Consider the following 24,160-nt stretch of genomic DNA (forward strand, 5'->3'; position numbering starts at 1 on the left):
AGGGGGAGCGGGTCAGGTATGGTAAGGGCAGTTTCGTATTTAGGAGGCAGAGAGTAGGCGGGGCAGCGGAACTGAATTCAGGGGCCCGAAACTTCTTCTGGGAAGTGGGTGGTATCGTTTGGGGCCGGTGGCACGTGGTGGGCAGCAGAATTCTGTGTGAGGGTGCGCGATTGGCAGGACCGGGAGGAACTTTGAAGGGCAGAAGTATATGGGGGCAGGGAGGTCTTTGGAGCTGCAGCGGCACGTGGCGCTCGGGGCGTGAGCCCGGTGTAGCGGTACCGGGCTGCGGTCCGGGCCAACAGCAGCAGTTCGGGTTGTAGTAGGGAGACAGTCCTCGGCTCCAGCGAATACACACTGGAAAACAGGGCTTTGGAAACACTTGGGTGCGAAGCCAGATTGGAGGGGGATCCTGGACTGGAGGCGGCAAGGGACCCGACGCCCGCGCCCCGCGCCGCTCACTCTCCGAGACGCGCCTTTGTGCGGCGGGCGCGGCGCGGGGCGGAGCGGGGGCGCCGTACGTCAGCGCTCCCGGCCGGGAAGCCCCCCACCCGCTGCTAGAGAAAGTGCGAGTATCTAGGTGGGCGGCCCCAAACCTCAACTCCTGACGTTACTAGGCAACAGCCATTCAGCCCGGTTGCTGGGAGACGCGTCACCATGGCGACGGCTCCGCGCCGCGCGGCCGGAGTATTTAAAGAGCAAGCGCGCGCAACGCCCCGGCGTCGGAAAGCGGCCTTCCGGGGCACCGCGGTCTCCCCTGCTCCCCGCACCCCTCCCCCTTACCAGCCCCCTTCACCCTTCCGGGCACCTAGTCTCTGCCCTTCAGGGAGAACCCAACTTCCCAGTGCACCCCTGGGCCTCTGGCCTGGCCAGCTTCAGACTGTGGGAAGCGGGACCCCGGGCCCCGGGCGGGCGGGAGGGACGGGACGCGGTGCAGTGTTGTTCTTTCCCCCGCCAATATTGCACTCGTCCCGGCCTCCGGCCCCCTCGGCCCCCCGGCCTCCCCCTCTCCCGAGGCAGCCCCCGCCCTTCTGGCTGTCGATCCCGGCTGATCTAAGATTGGAGTGTCGCCGCTGCCGCCGTGAGTAAGTGGGGCTGGGAGAACTTGGGTGATCTCTCAGCCAGCACCCCGTCCTGCGCTTAACTCTGTCTGGAGCCTTCTCCACCCTTGCCCCAAACTCAGCCAAACTTTTCATCCTCCTAGTCTTTCTCTGTTACCCACTCAGATTCCTTGCTGTTCCCCACCCTACCCCGGAAAATCCCTAAAATAAGCAATGGCACTGGCTTAGAAAACAACCGGAACTTTATGGCGATGGGGGTGTTGTCTTTCCTGGGTTAGTGCCTGAGTAATACCCCGTGATGATTCCCCATGCCCTGACCAGTGGGGTCACTAAACCCTCTGTGGCTGAATTCCACGGAGGGCCAGAGTAGGGTTTGTGGGTGCCCCGAGGGGCTGCAGTCTAGACCCCAGGGTCTCCAGGATGCACCCAAAGCCAAAGGGTCTAAAACCAGGATTCTGAATCCGGTGACACCTCCTCACTCCCTTCCCTGGAGCAGCTGCCTCCGGAATGGCTCAAAGTCCTCGGGCACTGTGTCTGAGGAAGGGGAAACAGGGGAGGTCAGAGGCCGGGTTCTCCTGGGAGGGCACGGGGGTCAGGCTGACGTCGGTCTAAGGTCTAGAGCCTCACCGTTGCATCGGTACTGCAGGTTGGACCAAATGATGTTTTCTTGGGAGAAGCAGAATACACCGAGACGCCCCCCTCGCATGGAGGTGTCAATGATCACCCCAGAATCCGCCACTAGCTGGGGACCCTCATAGAGCTTCACCCTGTCCAAGATAGGGGTGTGCATTGGCGCTAGAGTATTGCTGCTCCCCGGGGGGTCACCATGCCCTGGGGTCCTGCTTGTCCCCAGCACACACCCCCCCCCAGCTCACCAGGCCTGAGAGAGGGAGGGAGGGAGGAGAGGGAAAGGGTACTTTTCTCAGGCCTGGGGCCCCTAGCTCTTTGTCAGGCCCCTTTTGCATCTCAAAGCACCAGCCGCATTCCTATCGAGGATTGGGTTGCCATGACGATGAGCACAATGGGCTGGGGGGTGAAGTCACCCGCTTCCCAGGCTCTAGTCCACCCCCCTTTATCCCTGCCCTGGCGCCCCACAGTCCCAGGCACCTTAAAGGGGAACCAACCCAGGTCCCTGGACTCTGGGCTCTAGTGGGTAGAGAGCCGAGTCTCTAAGAAGAACCACATCCCCTCCCCTCCCAATTAAGCCCACCAACCCGGGACCCTTGGAGGGAAACACAGAGTTGTAGACAAAGTACTGAATGAACTAAGAGGCCTTGTGAAGTCCTGGCCTCTTAGGTTTGCTGTTTTTGTAAATGCTGGGCCTGTCCTGGTTAGGCACTTGGTGTGAGGCGGGCTCTGGGCTCTCTCAGTTAAGGGGCCCCATGTGACATGCCCCCTCCACAAGATGGGCCTGGGGTTTGGAGGCTCCCAGGGGGCTGTAAAATGCATCTAGCCCAGCACCTTCCCTTCACAGAGGGGAACAGAGACTGGAGCACACAGCAGCCTCTGGGTCCTGCGTTTGTGGGGAGAAGGGAGGTAAAGGTAAAGGGCCACGGTCCCTGCCCGCCCTGGCGCCAGGCAGAGGGGTGTGATGCCCCTCTCCTCACCGGATGTAGCCAACTTGAGGCCGGTGCAGCAGCTGCCATCGATAGGAAGTCTTGTCTCGCCAGCCCACGTTTCGTGGGTCAGCCCACAGCAGCCGGACCTGGTCAGGGGTGTGGCCTGTGTGCCACAGGGCATTCCGGAGGTGCTCTCCTGGGCCCGACACTGAAGTCACTGCCTGGGGGTCATTGGCAAAGGCAGCGAGTCAGCCACCAGGATGAATGGGGGTGGGGGGAGTGGCAAGAGATCTGGGCGTGCAGGAGGGAAAGAGTCGCAGGCCGGGGAAAAGGCTCTGAGAGCTGCCCTCCAGGCCAGGTGTCTGGGTAGGAGGGCTCAGGGTCAGGCTGGCTGTGGGGTTAAGGGGGAGCGCTGGGGGGGGGGGGGGCTGGGAGGGGCCGGGGGGGGGGCAATCTAGGCAGCTAGGCGACCTTGAGCTGCAGCCCTGGCTGGGCCACGGCCCGGAAGGGCGTGGCCTGCCAATAGGTCTGCTCCGTCTGCTTCCACATGACCACGTAGAAACGGCCGCTGTCCTGATAACTGAAGAGAAAGCCTGCGTAGTCGTCGTCAGTCACTGTGTTCACGTGGAAGGTGCCTTCAAAGTCCACGCCATTGAAGGCCGTGTAGCCTGGGGAGGGGTGGGGGGAGAGGTCGGAGGCAGCGGGGTGGGGGTGGGGAAGGCCGCTGGCCGGCCGCCCCACTACCTTCCCCTCTCACGCCCTGTGCTCCTGGAGGGTTGCTGATATCACGGACTGGATGTCCCGTACATACCAACCGCCAGGCCAGGGTCACTGTTCATGGTCTGAACGATTTCCATGCCCTGGGGGTGTTCAGTAAAGAAAAAGGCCCTGAGCCAGGTGCAGTGACACCCCCCCCCCAGGCCCCACTCTGTGGTCCGAGCTAACAGCACCTGGCTAGCCCGCCGCCCTGTGTACCTGGTTGAGCACGACCCAGTTTGGGTCAATCTGAGCATCACCCTCAGGATCCAGGACGACGGTCTGGTAGGCACGGAAATCTGTGAGGGTCACCTCTGCGCTCTCGGGACACACGTCGAGGGGGTCGACCACCGCATCGTTGTCAAAGTCGTCCTCACACACGTCGCCGACGCCGTTGCCTGGGCGGAATGAGGCCAGGTGCTCAGGAAGGCCCTGGCCCTGCCACAGCAGGCCCTCCCGTCTCTTGGTCTCCCGGTCCCGCGCCCCGAAGGGCCAGCTGCCTCCCCTGAACAGAACCCTAGCGGGCCAGCCCCCACCCCCCCGGTACCCAGCCTCACCATCTGAGTCCTTCTGATTGGGATTGGGCACCAGCCGACAGTTATCGGGACCCGGAGGCACGTAATCTGGGATGCCGTCGTTGTCGTCGTCCCTGTCACACTCATCTCCGAGCCCGTCATTGTCGGAGTCGAGCTGGGAGCTATTCGGCAGCTGTGGACAGTTGTCCTTGGTGTCCTGATGCCCGTCGCCGTCGCTGCTCAGGACAGTGGGCAACAGGTAAAGCCTCCAGAGGCAGCCCCCGCCCCCCACAACCTGCGCCTTTGCTCAGGGGTCTGGGTGTCTCCCCTCCTTCCACCCGACCCCGCGCAGACAGGGCAGAAGGTGCGAGTGGCTTCCTGCCCAACAGGGGTGGAGACTGGAGGCTAAATCCTGCCCTTCCCTCTCGGCCCGGACCCCACCTGTCTTCGTTGGTGTCACACACGTCGCCCACCAGGTCGCTGTCTGCATCTGTCTAAGAGAGGGGGGCCTGTTTTCACCAACGCCCCTTGGTGGCTCTGCAGAGGGTGGCCCACTTTCCACCCACAGGGCTGGGACTTGACCCGCACCCTTCCCCACCCCCCGCCTGCCCTCGCCGCGCCCTGTACCTGGGTGGGGTTGCTCATCTCGGGGCAGCTGTCGCAAGCGTCTCCCACCCCATCCTCGTCCCTGTCTGTCTGTAGTGGGTTGGGCACTTTAGGGCAATTGTCCAGTCCGTTGGGGATGCCTAGAAGAGATGGGGGTGGCATGCAGTCATTAGAACGTGCTACACCTTCTTCTAGCCCCCTGAAGGCCCCATGCTTCACTCCCCTCTGCTCCAGGGGACAACTGTGCCTGGTCTCACCCTGTAGCCCCGCACCCTGCCTCACATTTGCACTCACACCTGCTGCAGGTACCCCCTCCCCTGGGCCAGCCCCCACAGACAAACCTCCCACCTCCCTGCCTCACTTCCTGCCCCAGTGTGCAAATTCTCCCGCATCTCCCAGCCACCCCCTCAGCCCCAGGCCTGCACCATCCCCATCCACGTCGTTGTCACAGGCGTCTCCTTCTCCGTTGCCATCTGTGTCCTTCTGGTCATTGTTGGGAACGTTGGGACAGTTGTCACAGGCATCACCAAATGAATCTGTGTCCGAGTTCTGCTGGTCTTTGTTGGGGAACAGCCGGCAGTTGTCCTGGGCAAAGCAGTGAGGGGTCAGGTCTCTCTTGAATCACTGGCCATCTTGCACCAGCCATGTCCCCGGGTCCTCATCTAAGATCACCACCCCTGTGATGGTCCACCTGTTTGGCACAGTCCCACTCCTCCCTCCAACCTCCATGTAGTCCGCCTTGTCCTGGGCACCAGGTTATGCCTCCCTGTAGGGCTGCCAGGGGCCAAGGAGAGGTAGGACCATGGGGTAAGGCGAGAAACACCAAGAGAACAGAGGAACTGGCGAGGGAAGGGCAGTGCAGTCTGGGAGCCACCTCGACATTCTTGATCCCGTCCCCATCGGCGTCTTCATCGCACTGGTCCCCCACACCGTCGTTGTCAGCATCTTCCTGCCCGGAGTTGGGTGTCAAGAGGCAGTTGTCCTGAAGTTGGGGGGGGGTAGATGGATTAGTACCGGCCTGGCCCAGCCTGGGGCTCCCCACCACACTCACCCACTCTTCCGCCTGCCCCTGCACCTGCTTGCAGTGTTTGTTGTTGTCCATGCAGGGCAGGGCCTGGTCCGGGTAGCCATCTATGTCTGTGTCGGGGCCGCACACGTTCCCGTTCCCCGCCCAGCCCACGTTGCACTGGGCCAACACAAAAAGGCATGGGTTGGCAGCTTGAGCCAGCACCCCAGGCCCCACTGCATCCCCTGCCCCAGGCTCTACCGTCCCCACCAGCCACTTCCTGGGCCCAGGCCCACCTTCTGTTCCCATAAAGCCCCCCACCCCATCCCTACCCCTCTCCCCAGATTCTCCCTTTTCCTACTGAGCTGCCGGCCTCGCTCACCTGGCAGGACACTGCACCATTGCGTTCAAAGAGACAGTGAGCATGGACGTGACAGGGGCTGTGGGCTGGGCTGTGGCAAGTCCGCGCGGGGAGGCAGCCATGGCTCTGGTTGCCCAGGAAACCCAGGCGGCAGGGACCACACTTGAAGGAGCCCTAAGAGTTGGGAAGCAAGGTGAGCCCACCAGGCATCCAGGGCCAGGCCTGCTGCACCTGCGGGGCACCTGCGGGGTGGAGGATGGGCACTCCCAGCCATGCCAGGGTTATCAGTGTCTCATGACAACCACACTTTCCAAACAAGGAAGTGAGGCTCAAAAAAAGTTAAAGAACTTCCTAGAGGTCACAGCTGGTAAGAAGCAGAAGCCAGAATTCCAAAGTGGGTCAGGTAAACAGCTCGTCTGAAGTGCTGGGGAAGGAGGAAGGGTGCCCGGCTCACCACAGTGTTGGTGCAGATGGAGTTGGGGTCACAGCCGCCATTGTTGCCGTCGTTGCATTCGTCAATGTCGTTGCAGACCTGGAGGGGCAGACTTGGGGTAGAACCAGACCCGAGCTGGGGCCCCGTGCATGCAGGAGAGGTCACGGCTGAGGTCTCAGGCCGGGAACATTGATCGTAAGCCCAGACCCAAAGCTGATGCACCGCCAGCCACAATACAGTTACCTTGAGGCTCCCACGCCCAACCCAGAAGCAACTGGCCGCTACAAAGCCAAGACCCCTAGGCACGATGCACTGCCCAACCTGACCTGCTTGCTGGCCCGGGCGTAGTCGATGCCCACACCGGACACCCGTGTGCCCTTGTACCCTCGAGGACAGGCCTCACAGTGGAAGCCGGGCATGGTGTTGACGCAGCGGGAACCCGGGAAGCAGGGGTCAGCGTGAGCACACTGGGGACCAGAAGAGAAGGCGGAAGTCAGGCCTCTTCCTAGGATCCTATGGCCATTGCTCACACCCACCCAGCACACTCCAGGCTAGCGACTCACACTTCCCAGCTCCCTCTAGCCTGCCTGGACATCTGGAGCCACACTTCTTGGCCGGACTTTGCCCTCTCCCTGACCCTGGACTCCTGCTTCCCAACACTGTCCCCATTCTTGTGGGCCCTCCCCCCAGCCTTCTCTTCTGCACACAAGTGGCTTCTGCTGTCCCCACCTCATTGATGTCGGTGCAGTGGGTGCCGTTGCCCTGCAGGCCCGGGGGGCAGGGCCCACAGCGGTAGCCAGGGTACTCATACACTTCCATGCAGTCCACTCCTCGGAAGCACGGGTTGGGGCTGCAGTGGGAACGCTGCTCGTGGAAGCCTGGGGGGTGGGCACAGTCAGAGCCACCCAGAAGTCACCGTTTGAATCGCCAGAAGTGGAGGCTGAAGCCACGGGGTGGGGAGCATGGTGGTGCCGTCTGGAGCCCGCCCTGCTCTCCCACTCACCGCACACCTGACACTCCATGATGGTGTTTCGGATCAGGGACATTTCCTTCACCTGGCAGGCAGAGGACGGGGAGGAGTCAGCTCCTGGCACCCACCACACACACACCCCGCCCCCGGAATCAGTCCCACCCTCCCCTGGCCCATGCACACCTGGTCTCGGATATCATCCCGGAGCTCCACCAGGATCTGGTTGAAGAGGGTGAGCTGGGTGACCAGCGCTTTGGTCTGCTCCCCTGTCAGGGCCCAGGGTCGGGGAGAGGCTCAGAACCAGGGGGTCAGCACCGGCCCCTCCCTGGGCATTAGGCTGGCACTAACTGAAGAGGACCTGGTTTCAGGCCGTTGCCAACACCTGGGGCCTGCTCCGCCCCCTCACCCCTTCCACCTCGAGGCCAACTCACCTAGAATGGAGTGCAGGGCGTTGGCCACTAGAGAGGACAAGAAAACAGGGTGGGCTGGTGAGGAGGAGGTTGGGATGGAGAGCTGGAGCCTCAGTGGATGGGGTTATGTGGGGGGGGGGCACAGGTGATGGACAAGCAGCACTAGGTGAGGGACCCTCTAAGGGGGTCGCCCCACAGGAGATCAAAACTCAGTCCTGGTTTCCCGGCAGTGGCAGAAGGCCCCAGTGAAACAAAACCAAAGCTTCCCTTCAAAGATCTCTGTTCTTGAAGTATGTAGGAGAAGTACCTCCTGTGGACAGGGAGCTCCAGCATCCTCGTCAGAGAGAAAACGAGGGGAGAGGACAGACCCGAGACCAAGCCATGAAGCCCCTCTCCTCCTCCCCCGAGGTCCTCAGTTTCATTCCTCTGTAGACTGTTCCCATTCTCTGGCCACCCTGGCGGGCACAATAACCTGAATGGGGAGATTCTTCCTGACCCACATCTGCTGGGATAGCTACGCTGGAGATCACAGAGGCAGAGGCACACGGTCCAGGGTGACCGGGCAGGAAGCTGTCAGGAACAGGCAGGGCCGGCGCCGCGGCTCCATAGGCTAATCCTCCACCTTGCGGCGCCGGCACACCGGGTTCTAGTCCTGGTCGGGGCACCGGATTCTGTCCCGGCTGCCCCTCTTCCAGGCCAGCTCTCTGCTATGACCAGGGAGTGCAGTGGAGGATGGCCCAAGTGCTTGGGCCCTGCACCCCATGGGAGACCAGGAGAAGCACCTGGCTCCTGCCTTCAGGATTAGCGCAGTGCGCCGGCCGCGGCAGCCATTGGAGGGTGAACCAACGGCAAAGGAAGACCTTTCTCTCTGTGTCTCTCTCTCACTATCCACTCTGCCTGTCAAAAAAAAAAAAAAAAAAAAAAAACAGGCAGGCCAAAACACTGGGTGTTGCAGGGGGAGGGGAGGCCAGAGGCTAGGAGTCACCAAAGACCTCCGTGTCAGCTAACAGAAGACTCACGTTACCTGCACTGTGGATGGACTCGTCCCCTTGGAATGGACATTCGCTCAGGGCACCTACCCGGGCCATGGAACCGCCCAGGATGAGTTTCATAGACTCCACGAAGCCCTAGGGGGAGGGGGAGAGTGGCAAAGGTGGGGGCTCTCCCCTGCTGGTGCCAACTCTGTCTCCCCAGACGCTCCCAGGGGCTTCCTACTCACCTGCATCCTTAGATAAGCCTTCTGTCCAGTCCTAATCTCCAGCCCACTGACCTCCGCTGGAGGGATGGGGGCCAGTGCTGGAAGACCAGCATGTTGGTCCCCCAGTCTGCAGTCCACATAGAGCTGCAGGCCAGGACTGGGTCGGGACGGACCTCGGAGACGCAGGAGAGCCGTGTGCGTGCGCCCGTCGGCCAGGCCTGCTTGCTGTAGGTTCACTGCGTGGACCTTGCCATCCTCACGCTGGTACCGCACCAGCACTGCCCAGGAGGGGAGGTCAGTATGGGCCCTGCTCCCCACCCCGTCTCCCATTGAGCCTTGGATCCACTCTTCTGGATACCACGTCCCTAAGGGTCGCTGCCCCTGATTCAGCTTTGGGCCCCGCAGCACCTCACACAGAACAGGTACAACCAGTGGTTCTGCGGCTGCTTTACAGACTAGTGCTTTGGCAGTCTTCCGCGGCACCAGAACACTCCATCCTCTCCTAGGGTGGCAGTGGGTTCTGTGCCCACCACACTGTCCCAGGGACGAGCTTCACCCTCCCTCCAGGCATCCCCCAGGGACAACCTCTCATCCCTGCAAATGGCAACCTCACCCTGTCTGGGGGGGCACCTGGCCTCCTGAGATGCCCCATGGTGCTTGGGCACAGCTGGATGGGGTCATGGTCCCTAGCAGGAGCCAAGGAAAACAGGAGGCACCTAGGAGGGGGGCTGAGGGGCCACCGCTGCGGGACAGGCGTTGCCCACCAGTCACCTTTGTTAATCTTGCCCACGACAGAGGCCTCCAGCCATCGTGTGTTGTCTTGGCGAGAGTAGAGGCCAAAGAGGACGCCACCCTGCTTGGGGGGCAGGCGGAAGGTGGACAAGAGGTAGATGTCCCCAGCAGTGAGTAGGGCTGTCCGGATCTTCTCTGCCACAGCCACCATCTGCCGGGACTCGCCCACAGTCAGCAGGTCGATCACTGGCCAGGCAGAGGTTATCAAAGTCAGAGAAAGGGGTCGAAAGCTGAGGCCTGCTGTCCTGCTGCACCCTTAGGGGCGGGGCATTCCTAATCACCCCCACCCCCAGGCAGGTAGTCTTTGCCTTCGGAGGACACTATCTGTCCCTGGATTTACCTCATTACTGCCTCTACTATACCACTCGGAACCACACACAGAAACAGCACCCCCACAAACTCAAGATGCCCCCACCAGGTGGCGCAAGGGAGATGCTGTGCTGATCCCAGGCAGGAGTGGCACCTGGTGCCCGCGGGTAGAAATGGGAGGCAGCGTCTCTTTCCACCGCTGGGTTTGGCTCCTACACCCTAGTGCCCATCCTCCCATGCTGGGGGCTCGGCACACTAGCTCTGGATAAGAACAGCTGCCCACTGAGGTCTCCGACACCCCCCCCCCCAACCGTCTGGGCTCTCGCTTATGGGAATGTGGGACCCAGCTCCTCGGCCTCCTGTGTCCTGGCCAATCTGTGGTTTCCCCTCCAGCCAGGAAAGAATCTGTGCCTGTGTCATCTGCTCCAGTTACCTCTCCCACACCCAGGCCCATCCCATCCCACCAGACCTCCGGGAGCGCCCAGACCACTCTGTCCCCACCCCCACCCCGAACTGCAGCAGCCAGCAGCCCCGGGGGTGGGGGGTAAAGCCCGGGGACCTACTGCTGTCTCAGACCTTGGGGTGCCTACACCACTCCAGCCAGGAAGCCCTAGCATCCAGCTCCTGAGTCTCCAGCCCTGGCCTCATGCCTGACCCTGGCTAGTTCCCACGCACCCAGCAGTCCCTGTGCCCACTCCCTCCACCAGGCTATCTTGTCAGGAACTCCAGGCACAGGAACCCTGCTCCAGCTCAATTTCAAGACTGGCCCCCTCTCCCCTTGCTCACATGTTCCCTGCTACCTGAGTGGTAAATAGGTACACAGGGGAGGAGGCCGAGAGGGGTCTAAGAAGATGTGGACAGGCTTACCCTGCAGGTCCTGACTGGCAGATGTGAAAGAGCAAAGCAGGAGAAGAGCCAAGGCCCCCCGAAGTTTCTGCGTCTCCATGCCGCTCGGCCGGCTCACTACCCCTGGCAGACAGGCGGCTGGGAGGGGAAAAGGCTAGGCGGAGAGAGCCGGAGCGGGGGGCGGAGGGACGGAGGGGGGAGTCGAAGGGGGGGGCCAGAAGGCGGGTGAGGGGGGGCTGAAACAAAGAGCTGCCAATCACCCTGGAGGCATCACCAGCGCCCGGAGCCCAGGGTTCTGGGAAAGTCCTGGAGGCCTCCTTGCCTCCCAGCTCCTCCCTAATGGTCCTCTCCCCAGGTGCCTTCCTCTCCCCGGTCATCCCGTTGTTGGGGCCTCAACACAGCACGACCAAAGGCTACTGTTTTCTGCAACACACAGGCGGGGAAGGCAGGAACCCCTGGCATGGGCAGTGGCAGACAGCGGGCATTATTCCACAGCTGGCAGGCAAGGATGCCAAGGGAGGGGCTGAAACTAGCTCGCTGTAGTGCCCGGAGGATGCCCACACGGCATGAAGCTGGCCGCTCGGCGGAGCAGGAGCGACTGCTCTTTGTTAGGGTGGGGGTCCCCCGGCATGTGCAGCTTCCTCCATTTTCCCTCATTCCTAGGAAAACTTGGGAGTCTGGAAGCGTCCGAAGAGTCTGAAACGGCGGCCAGGTCGGTGAGGTCGGAGGGAAGAAATCAGGAAAAGAGGAAACGGACACCAGGGACAGGGGTAGAAACCCAGGGGACAGGCCAGACGCCCAAGGGCGGACAGGCCGTGACCCGGATGAAGCGGAGGGGCGCCTGAGTTCCCGTTGCCAAGGCAACGGCCCGCGAGCCCCACCTCCCCTCCCCCACGCAGGCCCCAGCCCGGCCTCTGCTCCGGCCGCCGCCACCGCCCCTGTTTTGTTTCCATGGCGACAGGCGGCGCGGGGCCCGCTCCAAACATAACGCGCTCTGGAAAACATGCGGCTCGGAGGACCCCCCCGCAGTCCCCGCTCGGGGCCGAGCCCTGAGGGGCCCCGGAGCAGTCCTGGCCACGTGCACTTTGGCAAGAGCCCCCAGGGCCAGCCCAGGCGCGCCAGGGACCCCTCTCCAAGGCCCGCCGCGCCCCCGGGGCTTCGGGGCTCCGCTCGGCCGAGGCGCCGCGACTCTCCGAGGCGCGCCTGGCCCACAGCCCTGCCCCTCGGCGGGGGCCGCCTCTGCCCCGCCCCGCGCCGGCCGGCCGCGGCCCCAGCCCAGAAAAGCCGCGCCTCCCCCGGGGCCTCCCCAGGCCCCCAGCCCGGAGCCGCCGGAGGGGCGGCGGGGGGCGGGCCGGCGCAGGGGAGGGCAGACGCGCACGGGGAGGTGCTTCCGGGACAGAGGGCGGGCAAGATGGCGGCGCCCATGGAGCTGTTCTGCTGGTCAGGGGGCTGGGGGCTGCCGTCCGTGGACCTGGACAGCCTGGCCGTACTGGTGAGGGGTGGCGCCGGCGCCCTCCGGGGCACCCTGGAGGACTGGGGAGGGGACCCGAACTAGCCAAGCATCCGAACTGTGCCGGGCCGCCTCAGCACGGGCGCAGTCGGGGAAACTGAGGCAGTGAGCCCGGCCGTACTGGCCGCCGCTCTGTGCTAAGTGCTCCATGCCTTAGTTTGCTTAGCTTCGTGCAGCGCTGGAAAGAGACCTGGTCGGGGTTCAAGGGATGGGTGCTGGTCCTTGCTCTTCCATATAGTGGCTGTGTGACCTTGGGACCTCGTCGCTTCTCCCTGGGCGCCGTTCCTGCGCCCGGATGTTTACCCAACTGGACAATCTCAGGAATCTCCTTCGGCTTTGCATTCCATTGTTTTCAGCACCCCCTTCCTTCACTTTGAACAGGATTTACTGAGCCTATTGTTTGTCGGACGGGACAGCCCACAGCCAGGCCCTCTGTAGAAGGAACTTTGGAATCAGACTTAGTTCTTGTCATTCATTGTCTACTTGACTTACAAAGTATCTAAAAGGTTTTAAACAAACAATAGACATTGCTTTGCAAAGATGACTAAGACTCGGGCCCTCCCCTTGAGTTATCAGGATGTGAAAGCAAATAAATGTGATAAAATGTTGAGGTGGAAGTAGGAACAGACCGTAGAGACCTCCAGAGAAGGGCACTGTCAGTGCTTCCAAGCAGAGGGATTCTCTTTGGGAATAGCTTCTGAGGACAGGGGTGCCTCAGGAGGGGAGGAGGGGAGTTTTCCTGGCTGACTGGTAGTCATGGAAGGATCGTTGTTGACCGTTTTGTGAAGCGGGAATGGTAACACCAGATTGTTTTTTGGTACTAGGGTAGCATGGCCTAGGAGCTAGTCAGTACATGTTATTTCCCTTCTTGATTCCCTCACAGGGGCATCGATAGCCCTGACCTCTCTGCTTTCTGCTTCCTTCCCTGCAGACCTATGCCAGATTTACTGGTGCTCCACTCAAGGTACACAAGATCACCAACCCCTGGCGGAGCCCTTCAGGTACCCAGCATCCCTGGGGGGTGAGGAAGAGGGTGTTACAAGGGGAGGTGCAGGAATGTGGTACTAGTGTGTCTGAGAGGAAGGTCAAGTTCTGGCCAGCATACTTCTTTCTCCATGTCAGGAACCCTGCCTGCCCTTCGAACCAGTCATGGAGAGGTCATTTCCGTATCACATAAGATCATCACCCACCTTCGAAAAGAGGTAGGTAGCTTGGATAGAGGGACTGCTAGTGAAAGCACTTCATTCGGTTCAATGCAACACATTATTTATTGGGCACCAGATGTTGCCAAGGTGGATGGCAGTGACCCAGAGCGTGCAGGAGCACACGTTCTGATGAGGAAGACACACACAGTGTCACTGTGGTGAGGTAAAGCTCTGTGGTGGGCATCCGGGGCGCTGAGCCTTCTGCCTGCCAGGCTTTGGTGGATGACACGCGGAGTAGAGAGGAGAGGACAAGACCTTTAAGGGCCTGATGAGGCCCTTAAAGGTGAGACCGGAGAGGAACTTCTCAGGGCCACTTCCCTGTTTTTGGGGACCAGGTTGGGCTGGTCATAGGGCTCGGGATGCACAAAGCTTGGAGACGGGTTGGCGGAGTTCCAAGTGTGTTGCAACAAGAGTGGGGAGGCCTAAGCTGTGTTCAGCACCCTGTCATTGATTAGATAATCTTGGACAAGTCATTTAACTGCTCAGAGTCAGCTCCTTACTTGTAAAACTGGGCTACTTAGCTGGCGCGCTTCCTGAGGGTTTTCCTAGCATTCATAGTCTGGCTCCAAGAGGGAATGCTGTGTCAGAAATGGCTCAGACCCCCTTCCTCACTTCTGTCCCAAAGGTGAAGGCACTGGGCTGGTAAGAGAGAGGCCTGGAGAAATGGGATCCTGGCAAGAGCTAAAGCTCCTGGCAGGGCCTGCACCACTGCCCTGAACCCTTACGTATGAACAGAACTTTTCCAGTTTGCAAAGTATTTTCTTCTGAATTAGTTCCTAACAGTGCTGTTACTGTAGAGAATTTTCCCCATCCTGTTTCATGGGGGAGGAATTTAAGGATCATGCTCAAGAGGCTATTTGGGGAAAAAGGTTACTGAGGATATGGGAAGGGGGTGCTGAGGGTCAGAGCCTGGAGCCAGGGAAGGTAGGGCAGCCCGAGACCTGGGGGTACGGGTGGAATGTGTGTGCGGTGGCGGCGCCTGGGCCATGGAATGAAGTGGGAGAAGTGGCCAAGAGCAGGGCACTGAAGAAACAAGCCAGGGGGTCCTGGGCATGGGTTTGCTGGGTCCAGGGTGTGTGCGGATGGCGTCTCCTGGTTCCTGAGGCGTGGACCAAGGCCCAACCTGCATCTGAGCTCTGATCTGCTAACTTTGTGGTGTCTGGATTGGGGAAGTTACTGTTAGAAAGTTGCCGTCAGCAGGCGTGCTGCCAGCTTTCCGTGGAAACTCTGGGAGCTGCTCCTAGTTTGCGGCCAGGCCTTCCTTCCTCCCCCCAGTGGGCACAGGACCTTGACGGCCAGCGGGCTCCAAGGTCCAGGCTTTGTGCCAACAGCAACAGGCTACTGGCTGGGCCCAGGCGAGGGGGCCTCGGTGGGAAGAGCTCCTTGCTGTACCTCTGCTACATTCAGGACCTGGCAGGGCGGGGAGGTGGGCACCATCTCCCGTCCCTGGGGGAGTACCCCCCTGAATGTCTGTTTCCTCCACAGAAGTACAATGCCGATTATGATCTGTCAGCCCGACAGGGGGCAGACACCTTGGCCTTCATGTCTCTGCTGGAGGAGAAGCTGCTACCAGTGCTGGTGAGTGTGCCCAGCCCTCCGAGTGTCCGTGGCCGGCAGGGCCAGGGGCCCAGGCACACACGCAGACACCTTGCAGGCTCACAGCAGCGTGGGGGTCAGACTCCCACCCGAGCCAAGCAGGTGTGCTGCCTCAGCCCCGCCTCTTCCTGCCTCCCCAATGCAGATACATACTTTTTGGATAGACGCCAAGAACTATGTGGAAGTGACACGGAAGTGGTATGCGGAGGCTATGCCCTTCCCCCTCAACTTCTTCCTGCCCGGCCGCATGCAGCGGCAGTACATGGAGCGGCTGCAGCTGCTGTGCGGGGGGCACAGGCCTGAGAATGAGGAAGAGCTGGAGAAGGAGGTAGCTCAGGGACAGCGGCCATCATGTGAGATGGGCCCCAGGATGATGGCCGGGGGGGAGGCGGCCCCGCTCCCGCGGCTGCAGGCCTACCTGTGTCCTCTCTACAGCTGTACCAGGAGGCTCGTGAGTGCCTGACCCTCCTCTCTCAGCGCCTGGGCTCCCAGAAGTTCTTCTTTGGAGATGCGTGAGTCTGACTCCAAGAGGGTCATGAAGGGCTTGGAGGAAAATACAGGTTCCCACGTAGCGGCCAGGGCTGGGGTGCTCCTGCTCTGGTGACAGTGGGGCTGTGTGTGCGGTCAGAGCCTCCTCGGTGGTACCGCAGGGTGGGATGGGAGGGCAGCCAGGCGCAGGAGGGGCCTGCAAGGCTGCAGGACACTCAATGTGCCCTTTATGCAACCCTGGGATAGAGCCCCATTCAGAGCCAGGCTGGCGCCACCTGGGGAACCCTCCCCGACCAGGTCCAGGACGGTGTGTCCTGTCCTCCTGTGGCGACCCTCTGCTGCCCAGAGCCCACCTCCCAGGGTGGGCGCTCCTGCAGCCCAGCGCTCCTGCCCCATGCCACCCTTCTCTCTGCTCCAGCCCTGCTTCCCTGGACGCCTTTGTCTTCAGCCACGTGGCCCTGCTACTGCAGGCAAAGCTGCCCAGTGGGAAACTGCAGGCCCACCTGCGGGGCCTCCACAACCTCTGTGCCTACTGCACCCACATCCTCAGCCTCTACTTCCCCTGGGATGGAGGTAAGGGCCAGCTGGGCATCCAGTCCGGGGGAGGGTGGGCAGGGCCCCAGGAGCAAGCATCGCCAATCTACCCTGCCTCCTTGCCCCTCAGCTGAGGCGCCACCACCACGCCAGACACCAGCAGGCCCAGAGACTGAGGAAGAGCCATACGGGCGTCGAAACCAGATCCTGTCTGTGCTGGCGGGGCTGGTGGCCATGGTGGGCTACGCCCTGCTCAGCGGCATCGTCTCCATCCAGCGGGCAACACCTGCCCGCGCCCCAGGCACCCGGGCCCTGGGCCTGGCCGAGGAGGATGAAGAGGAGTGACTTCCCCGCGTGCTGCCAGGACTGATTTTTCTACTGTCATGCATTCCAGAGGCCCCGTGCCTCCCCATTGTTGGTGCAGCCAGACACGGGTGCTGCCCCCAAAATAAAGCTGCTCACACCGACTGGTGTCAAATATCCTCTCCTTTGAGGGCTACCGTTTTCTCTGGCTTTGGCCAGAAAAGGCAGGGAGGCACCTGAGGCCTCTGCTTTGCTTCTGCCCTGATGCTGACACTGCTTCTGCGTGACCCGGTTCTGCATCTCCAGGAAAGACACATTCCTCGGTGGGGTCCAGCTTTCCTAGTCTCTTTTCCTCAAGCACTCCTCCCACCGCCGCCCCCCAACTTGTGTTTATACAGACAGTGAGCTCAGCCTGGGCCTGGACCCAATTTCCACAGGCAACCAGCACGCAGCACATGCTTACACAAGCACGGGGGTGGGGGGACACCAGGGCTTCCTGATCTTCCCCTGGGGGCCAGGAGCCCCTGGCACTGACCAGAGTGGAGAGTGAGTCACCCAAACCACTGCCCCGTGCTCCCAGCACTGTCGGCTCCCCCGGCCCCGTGGCGGCCCTGTTTCATCACAGCGTGTGCTCCGACTGTCCCTTTAATGCCCATGCCTCCCTGGGTGCCTGCTCCATCACTGGCGACGCCACAGGTAGGTGTGGATGGAGTAGCCAGGCGAGATCGTCTCCAGGAAGCCCCTGGCAGGATCCTCAATGGTAAGTGGCACATCCTTAGAGGAGCTGCAGGGGGAGAGGGGAGCTGAGTGTGCGCCCACCGCGGCCCACCACCCCGCCACCTCCAGTTCCCAGACCCTGCTGTTGCCCTCACCGGTTCAGCACAACCACCACCGCAGAGCCGTCGGGCCGCATCAGGGCCACTGTGTCCAGGTTGTTCTTGGTGCTGGCGAGCAGCCCCACTCTCTGGGAGCCCTCAGGAATGAACTTGCTGCTTGTGAGAACAGGCATCCTCAGGCCCTAGGCCAGCCCAGGGGCCCTCCAGGCACCTCCCCTTGCACCGTTACCTAAGAAGTCAGCCACCCTCACCCTCACCGGTAGCTCCTGCCCTACCCCTTTCGGCCTCCAGCTGTGCCACTGGACACTGCCCTGCCCCCCCACACCCCAGCCTCAACACCAGGCATTCGGGTTATGTGTCTCTCTGATGCCACCCCATCACTCCTGGCCTGGATGGTGCAAGGGGGTGGGTGTGCCTCTCGCAAGGTTCCCACCCTGAACATCTTCCTGGTGTTGCGTGGTGTGAGGTGACGTAAGCCCCGTGCAGGATGTGATAGGCCTGGCGAGGAATGGGGGTGCCCGCCCTCCATTCACCTGAAATGGCCGAGGTGGTAGAACATGGGCTGTTTGTAAAATGTGTCCTTGGCGATGTCGACTATGATGGGGCTGTCAACAAAGTTGCGTACCCAGTTGGGGCCCCCTTCAGGGTTCAGGGCGAGGTTCCAGTCGGTCCAACCGACCACGTGGTAGAGGAGATTCTGAGGTAGGGACAAGGGCAAAGAGACAAAGCCTCAACACGAGGTCCCAGGAGGGAGACGGGCGATGTGGGTGGCTCACCCTGTGAGGAGAGAAGCTTGTGAAGGGGGCTGAGGAGTAGAGACAGGTGCGGCTGCCTGACGTGTGCAGGTCTGCAATGGAAATGAAAGGCAGAGAATCAAGGCAACCCAACATTGCCCCTAGGATAAGCTGGCATGGGAAGAGAGGAAGGCCAGCAGCGTGGGTGAGAGGCGGCTCCGGGCAGCCCGCTGTGTGTGAGGGAGGCGGCTCGGCTCACCGTGATGATGCTGTGGCTGTACTGTGTCCCTCGGTCCCAGGAGCCCAGCCGCACACTCTGCTCCCAGAACTTGGAGCCTACGCAGGCCTCTGAAGCAAAGAGCGTGGTGTTGGGGAACAGGCGGTGGGTCGCCCCCAGGGTGGCTTTTGCTGGAGCCAGAAAGTCCAGGTACCAGTGCACAGCGATGCCGTGAACATACTTAGCTGCCTCTGGGTCTGTCAGCACCTGCACAGGAAAGGAAACCCACTGAGGCTCGGTGCCGCACAGAAGGTTCTGGAAGGGGAACTAGGGGCCCTGAGATGAATGCAGTTTGGGGAAGGGGGGTCAAACTTGAAGCAACCATGGGGATCTGGGACCCTGGAGGTCCAGGGCAGGTGGTGGGTGGCCTGTGTACCTGGACCCAGCCCTGGGTGCTCCATAGAAGTTAAGGGTTGGGTGGGGGTCAGGCACGTGGCACCGCTTGGGATCACACATGAGAGTGCCTAGTTTTGGTCCTAGCTCCACTCCCGATTCGTTTCCTTCTGACGTGTACCTTGGAAGACAAGAGATGACAGCTCAAGTGGTTGGGCCCCTGTCACCCACATGGGAGACCCAAACTGAGTTCCCAGCTCCTGCCTTCGGCCTGGCCCAACCACAGCTATTGCAGGCTTTTTGAAGGAGAACCAGCTGATAGGATATCTCTGTCTCTCTGCCTTTCAAGATAAAAAATAAGTAAAATAAGGCAAGGAGAGGCGTTTGGCCTGTTGATTAAGCTGTCCTACATCATGAGTGCCTGCATTCAGTGCCTAGCTCTGGCTCGTGAATCCAGTTCCTTGCTGGCACCCTGGGAGGCAGCAGTGATAGTTCAAGTAATTGGGTTCCTGCCACCCACGTGAGAGACCTGGTCCTAGCCCCCAGCTTCGGGACTCCCCACCATTACAGGAATTTGGGAGTGAAAATGGAGCACTCTCTCTCTCTCTCTTTGCTTCTCAACTGAATAAAGGGAAAAAAATTTTTTAAATGTTTAAAAAATTGAGGCAGGGGTGGCACTCTGATCTTGGCAGTGTTTTGGATGCTGAATTTAGGGGTGACCGGGGGACCGAGGCCCTGGGCCTTACCACCTGTGCCCAGTAGGGCAGCAGCAAACGCTGGTCATCCAGTATGAGCAGGCGGACATCGTGGTGAGTACTGTTGGCAAGGGCCGGACCCAGGTCACGGGCGATGAAGTCTCGCTGGTGTTCGGGGGTGAAGCCCAGGCACTGGAAGGGGTACCCGCTAATCAGCCCAGCGGAAGGCTCATTCTCAGCTGTCACTGCCCAGAACCGTAACTTGTACTCAGCATAGGCATCCAGGAACCTGGCAGGGGGAAAGGCGTGAGTGATCCTGCTCAAGAAAGCAGAGCAAGGCCCTGGGGAACAGGAGAAAACTGGGCAGTCAGAGCCCGGAAGGAAAAGAGGTCGAGGACGGGGATGTGGAATAGGGTGCCCAAAGGGGAGGCCGGCCCAGGCCCCCTGGCCCTGCTGATCCCTTACTTGACAAAGTATCTGGCCCAGATCTGGTGGTAGAGATCCCCTGGTTGACCTTTGAGAGACCCCTTCCCATTCACTGCCCCGTTGGTCTTGAGCCAAGTGGGTGATGTCCAGGGACTGGCGAAGAGAGAGACAGGACGCTGGGCCATCTGCAGGGCTCGGTGAATCAGGGGTATCTAGAGACAAAGGCGGTGAGGAGAGAGACACCCAGAGCTGGAACACAGGCAGACCGGCCCAACCAGCACGTCAGGTCCAGCCATCAGCTCCCACCCTCCCACCTTCAGGACAGAACGGAGCAGGGGGCAGTTGTAGATCTCGCTACAGCCTGCTCCAGTCTGAAGGCTCTCAGCCCCCTAGACACTGATGCCATGAGGGCCCGAAGCAGCCAGAACACCCACCTTGAGCTTGGTGTCTTCCTCTGGGAGGCTGAAGTTCTGCAACAGGAAGTCATCAGGGGTGTCGGCGTAGGTGTAGACGCGGATGGAGAAGTCGCAGCTGGCCATGGGCACCCGGATAATATTATATTCAATTCCTGCAGAAAAGGAGGACCGAGAGATGGGATTCGGAGTCAGCAGAACAGGGGTCTGGGCTTATCATTTGCCAGGCCTCAGTGGTCTCTGAGTCAGGGCCAGAGAGGGCTGGGCCAGCTCCTGGGGGAAGCACAGGCCCCTGTCAGCCTGAACATCCCCAGGCACTTAGCAGACAGGCAGGGCAATGTGATGTTCCTGGCCACTAGCAGAGGAATGAATGTTGGAGAAACGTAAGAGAAAAGTTGTGATGGTTCCACGTCCTCCTGCCCCTTCTTCCTCACCTTCTTCTTCTTTTTCTTTCTTCCTTTTTTTTTTTTTTAATTTATTTATTTGACAGAGTTAGACAGTGAGAGAGAGACAGAAAGGTCTTCCTTCTGTTGGTTCACTCCCCAAATGGTTCACTACCCAAATGGCCACTACAGCTGGCACTGGTCTTCGATGAGGGTGTAGGGGCCCAAGCACTTGGGCCATCCTCCACTGCCTTCCCAGGCCACAGCAGAGAGCTGGACTGGAAGAGGAGCAACCAGGACTAGAACCAGATGCTCATATGGAATGGTGGCGCCACAGGCAGAGGATTAACCAAGTGAGCCACGGCACTGGCCTTCTTCCTTACCTTCTTTAGAGAAGTACGATTTGAGAAGCAGATCTTGGGCAGGGGGTGACAGGGCGAGGATGTTGAGAGCAGCGGCATCTGTCATGGCCCCTCCAAATCCCTTTACTTTCTGGAACTTCTCTTCTGGCTGCAGGGTCAGCAGCAGCCCTGGGGGCACCCACAGGGAATAAAGGGGGTCAGTGTCCGGGGGAGCAGCTTCATGGCGGTCCCTGCATGGTTTAGCTCCAGGAGGACCCAGCCTGGCTTAGGGGTGAGGGATGTCGTGGTTACCTGTACCCGTGCGATTGGCCTGGAAGGTCCCTGTGCTCAGCTCCATCCGACGCCCACTGCGTGTGCTCTCATAGCGGCTGAAGGTGCCGAGGGCAGGAAGGGTCAGGGGGTCAAGAGAATCACAGTAGGTGGCATTGCAGACACAGACCACGGAGCTGTAGCCGAAGCTTTTGGTGATGCAGGGGCGAGCACCTGAGAGGGAGGGGGCAGAGCAGAGGCGAGGGCCAAAGGGTGAGGGTGAGGAGAATGGGCACGCTGCTCAGGATTCAAAATCTCCCCGCTGCAACCCCATCCCAAGGCTAGTCGCAAATCCCTCTAAAGAGTTCACGGAGCACCTACAGTAAAAAGGCCGCCCAAGGACTGGCAGGGAGAAGGAGGAGAGTGCCTTCCCCTTCTTCACTCACTCACCTGATGCCCATGACGCTGCCTGAAGTAGCAGCAACCCCGTGAGGCTGGCAGCCATGATGGCTACCCTGCCCTGGTGCTTGGAACATTCCTGAGAACAGAATGAGGAGTTACGAGAAGGCAGGCCCTCCACCCCCAACCACTCTCCTGGGCAGGGCTTGGCAGCCCACAGGTGCCCACAGCCCAATCGCTTCCCTCAACAGGGACCGGACAAGACCCGGAGACACCTGGGCACATCCCTCCCTGCAACTCTTCTGCTGCTGACAGCTCTCTGCCCGCCCCAGCCCAGCCCGGGACGCTCCTCGCCCCTCTTCCCACGCATTTCAACCTCGACCTGGCACTCGCTCCATCCGTGCCTTGCTCAAAAAGCCACGAGGGTCTGGGTTCAGAGAACCCCCTCCAGTGAATTCCAGAGCCTGGCTGGCCAAGAGTCCAGAAGCAGTAGGACACAGCCACGGAGACCCCTGGCTCAGTTACCTCTCCAGAATGATGGGGAAGCTCCATCACCTCAGGGTCACCGGATGAGGAAAAGCCCGCAGGGGTGCCAGAGTCTTGGGGAGCTGGAGGAGCCCCTGAATGAAAACAAGGATGCAGGTTTGGACAGGCATTGAACAAGCCCTGTGGGTTAATTCCGGCTCCTGAAGGTGGGCGTGTCACGTGATGGCTGTGGGAGTATCACGTGACACCGGAAGTGAGGCGGTTGCAGCCATCTTTGTACAGGGCAAATTCTTTCGGACGTTGGAGATGATACCGGGTGAAACTCCGTGAGGCGTGTGGGGATGACAGCTTGGGGAAGAACCTATAACAAAAAAATTGAGTGGCGAATCGGGTCGAAGCCCCCGAATCCCACACAACAGGGATCACGGCAGGCGTATTTCCTTCTGGAGAACAATTTAAAAGGCGACAGTAATGAGAGGACAACATACTGAGGCTACAGAGAGGTGTGAGACACGGGCTTTGCTCTAGAGCAGCCCGCGAGGCATCGGAGTCGGACATCTACACAGAAGTGGTAGCAGGTGTGCGCGAGGAAATGCCTCCCCGGGATGCAGGCGCCCAGGAGGGAGAGGCGCGGGAGCTTCCAGACCTGGGACCGTCCGCGGGGCGGGGGCTGGGCGGAGGGGCGGCCCGGCTGCCGGAGGGCGTGGCCAGCCTGCTCGGTGTCGTCATCCCCTGCAGCCTGGAGTAACCGTCTTCCTTCCTTTGGGCACAGGGAAGTGTGTAAAGTAGCTCAGGAACTGGGAAGTGTCGGACACACGTATTCTCCGTGCACCAGGGAAGGGGTTTGGCTCCGACGTTGCCACAGGAGCCGCTTCAAATGAGGTCTAATGGGAGTGACCCCATAATCAGGGCCTGACTAACTGTGGCTCCCGAGCCCCTTGCATCACCTGTGGCAGGGCGGCGGTCATCTTCCCCGAGTCAGCGACGGGATAAGCGCAGTCCGGGAGATGAGCAGGCGCTGGGGAGCTGCTTGTTTGTTGCTCATGTCTTTAAAAAAATGTTTTACTGATTTTTTTTTTTTATTCTGTTGGAAGAAGGAGACACAGACATACAGGGAGAGAGCTCTCTTCTGATGGTTCACTCCCCAAATCCCACATCAGCCAGGCCCAAAGCCAGGAGCTTCTACGTGGGTGGGGGGAACCCAAGCACCTGGACCACCACCTGCTGCCTCCTAGGTTCACAGTGAGCAGAAAGCTAGAAGTGCTTGTGTCTTTGTAATTTTGTTTTATTTCCGTGTCTTTCCATTTTAAATGATCTCCATGCAATCTTTCCAGGCACACCCCAGGGAAAAGCCATCATTTCTTCTGCGTTCCCTGAGTATGGTTTCAGTGAGAGGAGCAGGGTTTGGCTATAAATTACACAACCCCTTTCAGCCTCTGGTTTTCAACCCTGAGAGGGGAGCAGTGACTCCCACGCACAGAATCATGGCGGTGTTTAATGTGGTCACGTGTGCCCTTCGTGCTGCTTGGCGCCAGCTAGTGCGCCCAGGTGGCTTTGTGTTCACGGAGGCAGCGTGGAGTTCCTGGAAGGAAGCAGCTTAGTCATGCCACGTAGCATCACCTCCTCGTGGGCAGCAAGGCCCTGGGGTGGGTGCCAGACTGTTGAGTGGAACTCGCCTCTTACCTCAGTGTCCTCCCCACAGCACTTCTTGTTTCTCCAGGAAATGGCTGCTCCAGGACTTGTTCTCACGAGGACAGGTGCTACCCAGCACCTACCTTCCCCCTGGTGCGTTCATTCCACAAATATTCATTGAGCACATTTGACATTTGTCCCGGCCTGCTCTGTCGGGCCTAGAGTCCCTACCCCTCCCAGGTGCCCTCGCAGGTTGAGTTTATGGTCTCGTATTTGTGTTTCTATCTCAGCTCATATATTTTTTCCAAGGTGATTGATTACAGTCTTCCCAAGTTAACATAATAAGAGTCTCCTTGGCTCTATTTTGTTTCTTCAATGAAGACTATTGCCCAGCAATTAAAACCATCAAGGATGGTGCTGTGGCACAGCGGGTTAAAGCCAAGGCCTGCAGCGCCGGCATCCCATACGGCCTCCGGTTC

The 24,160-nt window shown here is 60.2% G+C and overlaps 3 protein-coding genes across 5 annotated transcripts; 1 reads left to right on the forward strand and 2 right to left on the reverse strand.

Annotated features, from left to right (window-relative positions):
* Positions 1-1,173: 1,173 nt before the first annotated feature.
* On the reverse strand, positions 1,174-10,931 carry THBS3 (thrombospondin 3). Its single transcript, XM_062192414.1, has 23 exons — positions 10,841-10,931; positions 9,644-9,850; positions 8,894-9,150; positions 8,699-8,801; positions 7,696-7,722; positions 7,448-7,530; positions 7,298-7,349; positions 7,024-7,172; positions 6,621-6,761; positions 6,316-6,393; positions 5,883-6,035; positions 5,570-5,680; positions 5,369-5,476; positions 4,920-5,079; positions 4,516-4,634; positions 4,330-4,382; positions 3,931-4,124; positions 3,593-3,771; positions 3,429-3,477; positions 3,089-3,285; positions 2,666-2,838; positions 1,686-1,825; positions 1,174-1,592 (listed from the first exon to the last, which is right to left on the reverse strand). The coding sequence occupies exons 1-23, from the start codon at positions 10,917-10,919 to the stop codon at positions 1,534-1,536; spliced, it is 2,871 nt and encodes a 956-aa protein (XP_062048398.1). The 5' UTR covers positions 10,920-10,931; the 3' UTR covers positions 1,174-1,533.
* An 891-nt stretch (positions 10,932-11,822) lies between these two features.
* MTX1 (metaxin 1) lies at positions 11,823-16,620 on the forward strand. Of its 2 annotated transcripts, XM_062192417.1 has the most exons (8): positions 11,823-12,311; positions 13,261-13,330; positions 13,452-13,531; positions 15,020-15,112; positions 15,276-15,458; positions 15,566-15,642; positions 16,038-16,192; positions 16,284-16,620. In XM_062192417.1, the coding sequence occupies exons 1-8, from the start codon at positions 11,823-11,825 to the stop codon at positions 16,496-16,498; spliced, it is 1,362 nt and encodes a 453-aa protein (XP_062048401.1). In that variant the 3' UTR covers positions 16,499-16,620. The 2 variants fall into 2 exon arrangements, with proteins under 2 accessions (XP_062048401.1, XP_062048402.1); XM_062192418.1 differs by lacking the exon at positions 15,020-15,112.
* Positions 16,621-17,088: 468 nt separating this feature from the next.
* GBA1 (glucosylceramidase beta 1) lies at positions 17,089-22,250 on the reverse strand. Of its 2 annotated transcripts, none has more exons than XM_062192416.1 (11): positions 22,119-22,250; positions 21,615-21,702; positions 21,207-21,398; positions 20,937-21,083; positions 20,192-20,325; positions 19,797-19,969; positions 19,383-19,620; positions 18,286-18,510; positions 17,826-17,989; positions 17,329-17,445; positions 17,089-17,240 (listed from the first exon to the last, which is right to left on the reverse strand). In XM_062192416.1, exons 2-11 carry the CDS (start codon positions 21,667-21,669, stop codon positions 17,135-17,137), a joined length of 1,551 nt encoding a protein of 516 aa, XP_062048400.1. In that variant the 5' UTR covers positions 21,670-21,702; positions 22,119-22,250; the 3' UTR covers positions 17,089-17,134. The 2 variants fall into 2 exon arrangements, with proteins under 2 accessions (XP_062048400.1, XP_062048399.1); XM_062192415.1 differs by having other exon boundaries at positions 22,089-22,250.
* Between the last annotated feature and the right edge of the window lie 1,910 nt (positions 22,251-24,160).

The sequence above is a fragment of the Lepus europaeus genome, chromosome 5, assembly GCF_033115175.1.
Source record: "Lepus europaeus isolate LE1 chromosome 5, mLepTim1.pri, whole genome shotgun sequence".
In the NCBI taxonomy this organism is placed as follows: domain Eukaryota; kingdom Metazoa; phylum Chordata; class Mammalia; order Lagomorpha; family Leporidae; genus Lepus; species Lepus europaeus.

What these genes read in the sequence shown, in the direction of transcription:
- GBA1 (XM_062192415.1), bottom strand. Translation starts at nt 22,115, where the DNA reads ATGGAGCTTCCCCATCATTCTGGAGAG. An exon ending in GGCAGCGTCATGGGCATCAG is followed by an intron (nt 21,399 to 21,614) that starts GTGAGTGAGTGA and finishes CCTCCCTCTCAG; the next exon opens with GTGCTCGCCCCTGCATCACC. An exon ending in ATCGTACTTCTCTAAAGAAG is followed by an intron (nt 20,326 to 20,936) that starts GTAAGGAAGAAG and finishes CCTTTTCTGCAG; the next exon opens with GAATTGAATATAATATTATC.
- MTX1 (XM_062192417.1), top strand. Translation starts at nt 11,823, where the DNA reads ATGCGGCTCGGAGGACCCCCCCGCAGTCCCCGCTCGGGGCCGAGCCCT. An exon ending in TGGACAGCCTGGCCGTACTG is followed by an intron (nt 12,312 to 13,260) that starts GTGAGGGGTGGC and finishes CCTTCCCTGCAG; the next exon opens with ACCTATGCCAGATTTACTGG. An exon ending in AGGAAGAGCTGGAGAAGGAG is followed by an intron (nt 15,459 to 15,565) that starts GTAGCTCAGGGA and finishes TCCTCTCTACAG; the next exon opens with CTGTACCAGGAGGCTCGTGA.
- THBS3 (XM_062192414.1), bottom strand. Translation starts at nt 10,919, where the DNA reads ATGGAGACGCAGAAACTTCGGGGGGCCTTGGCTCTTCTCCTGCTTTGC. An exon ending in CAATCAGAAGGACTCAGATG is followed by an intron (nt 3,772 to 3,930) that starts GTGAGGCTGGGT and finishes CATTCCGCCCAG; the next exon opens with GCAACGGCGTCGGCGACGTG. An exon ending in ACTGGGTCGTGCTCAACCAG is followed by an intron (nt 3,478 to 3,592) that starts GTACACAGGGCG and finishes GAACACCCCCAG; the next exon opens with GGCATGGAAATCGTTCAGAC.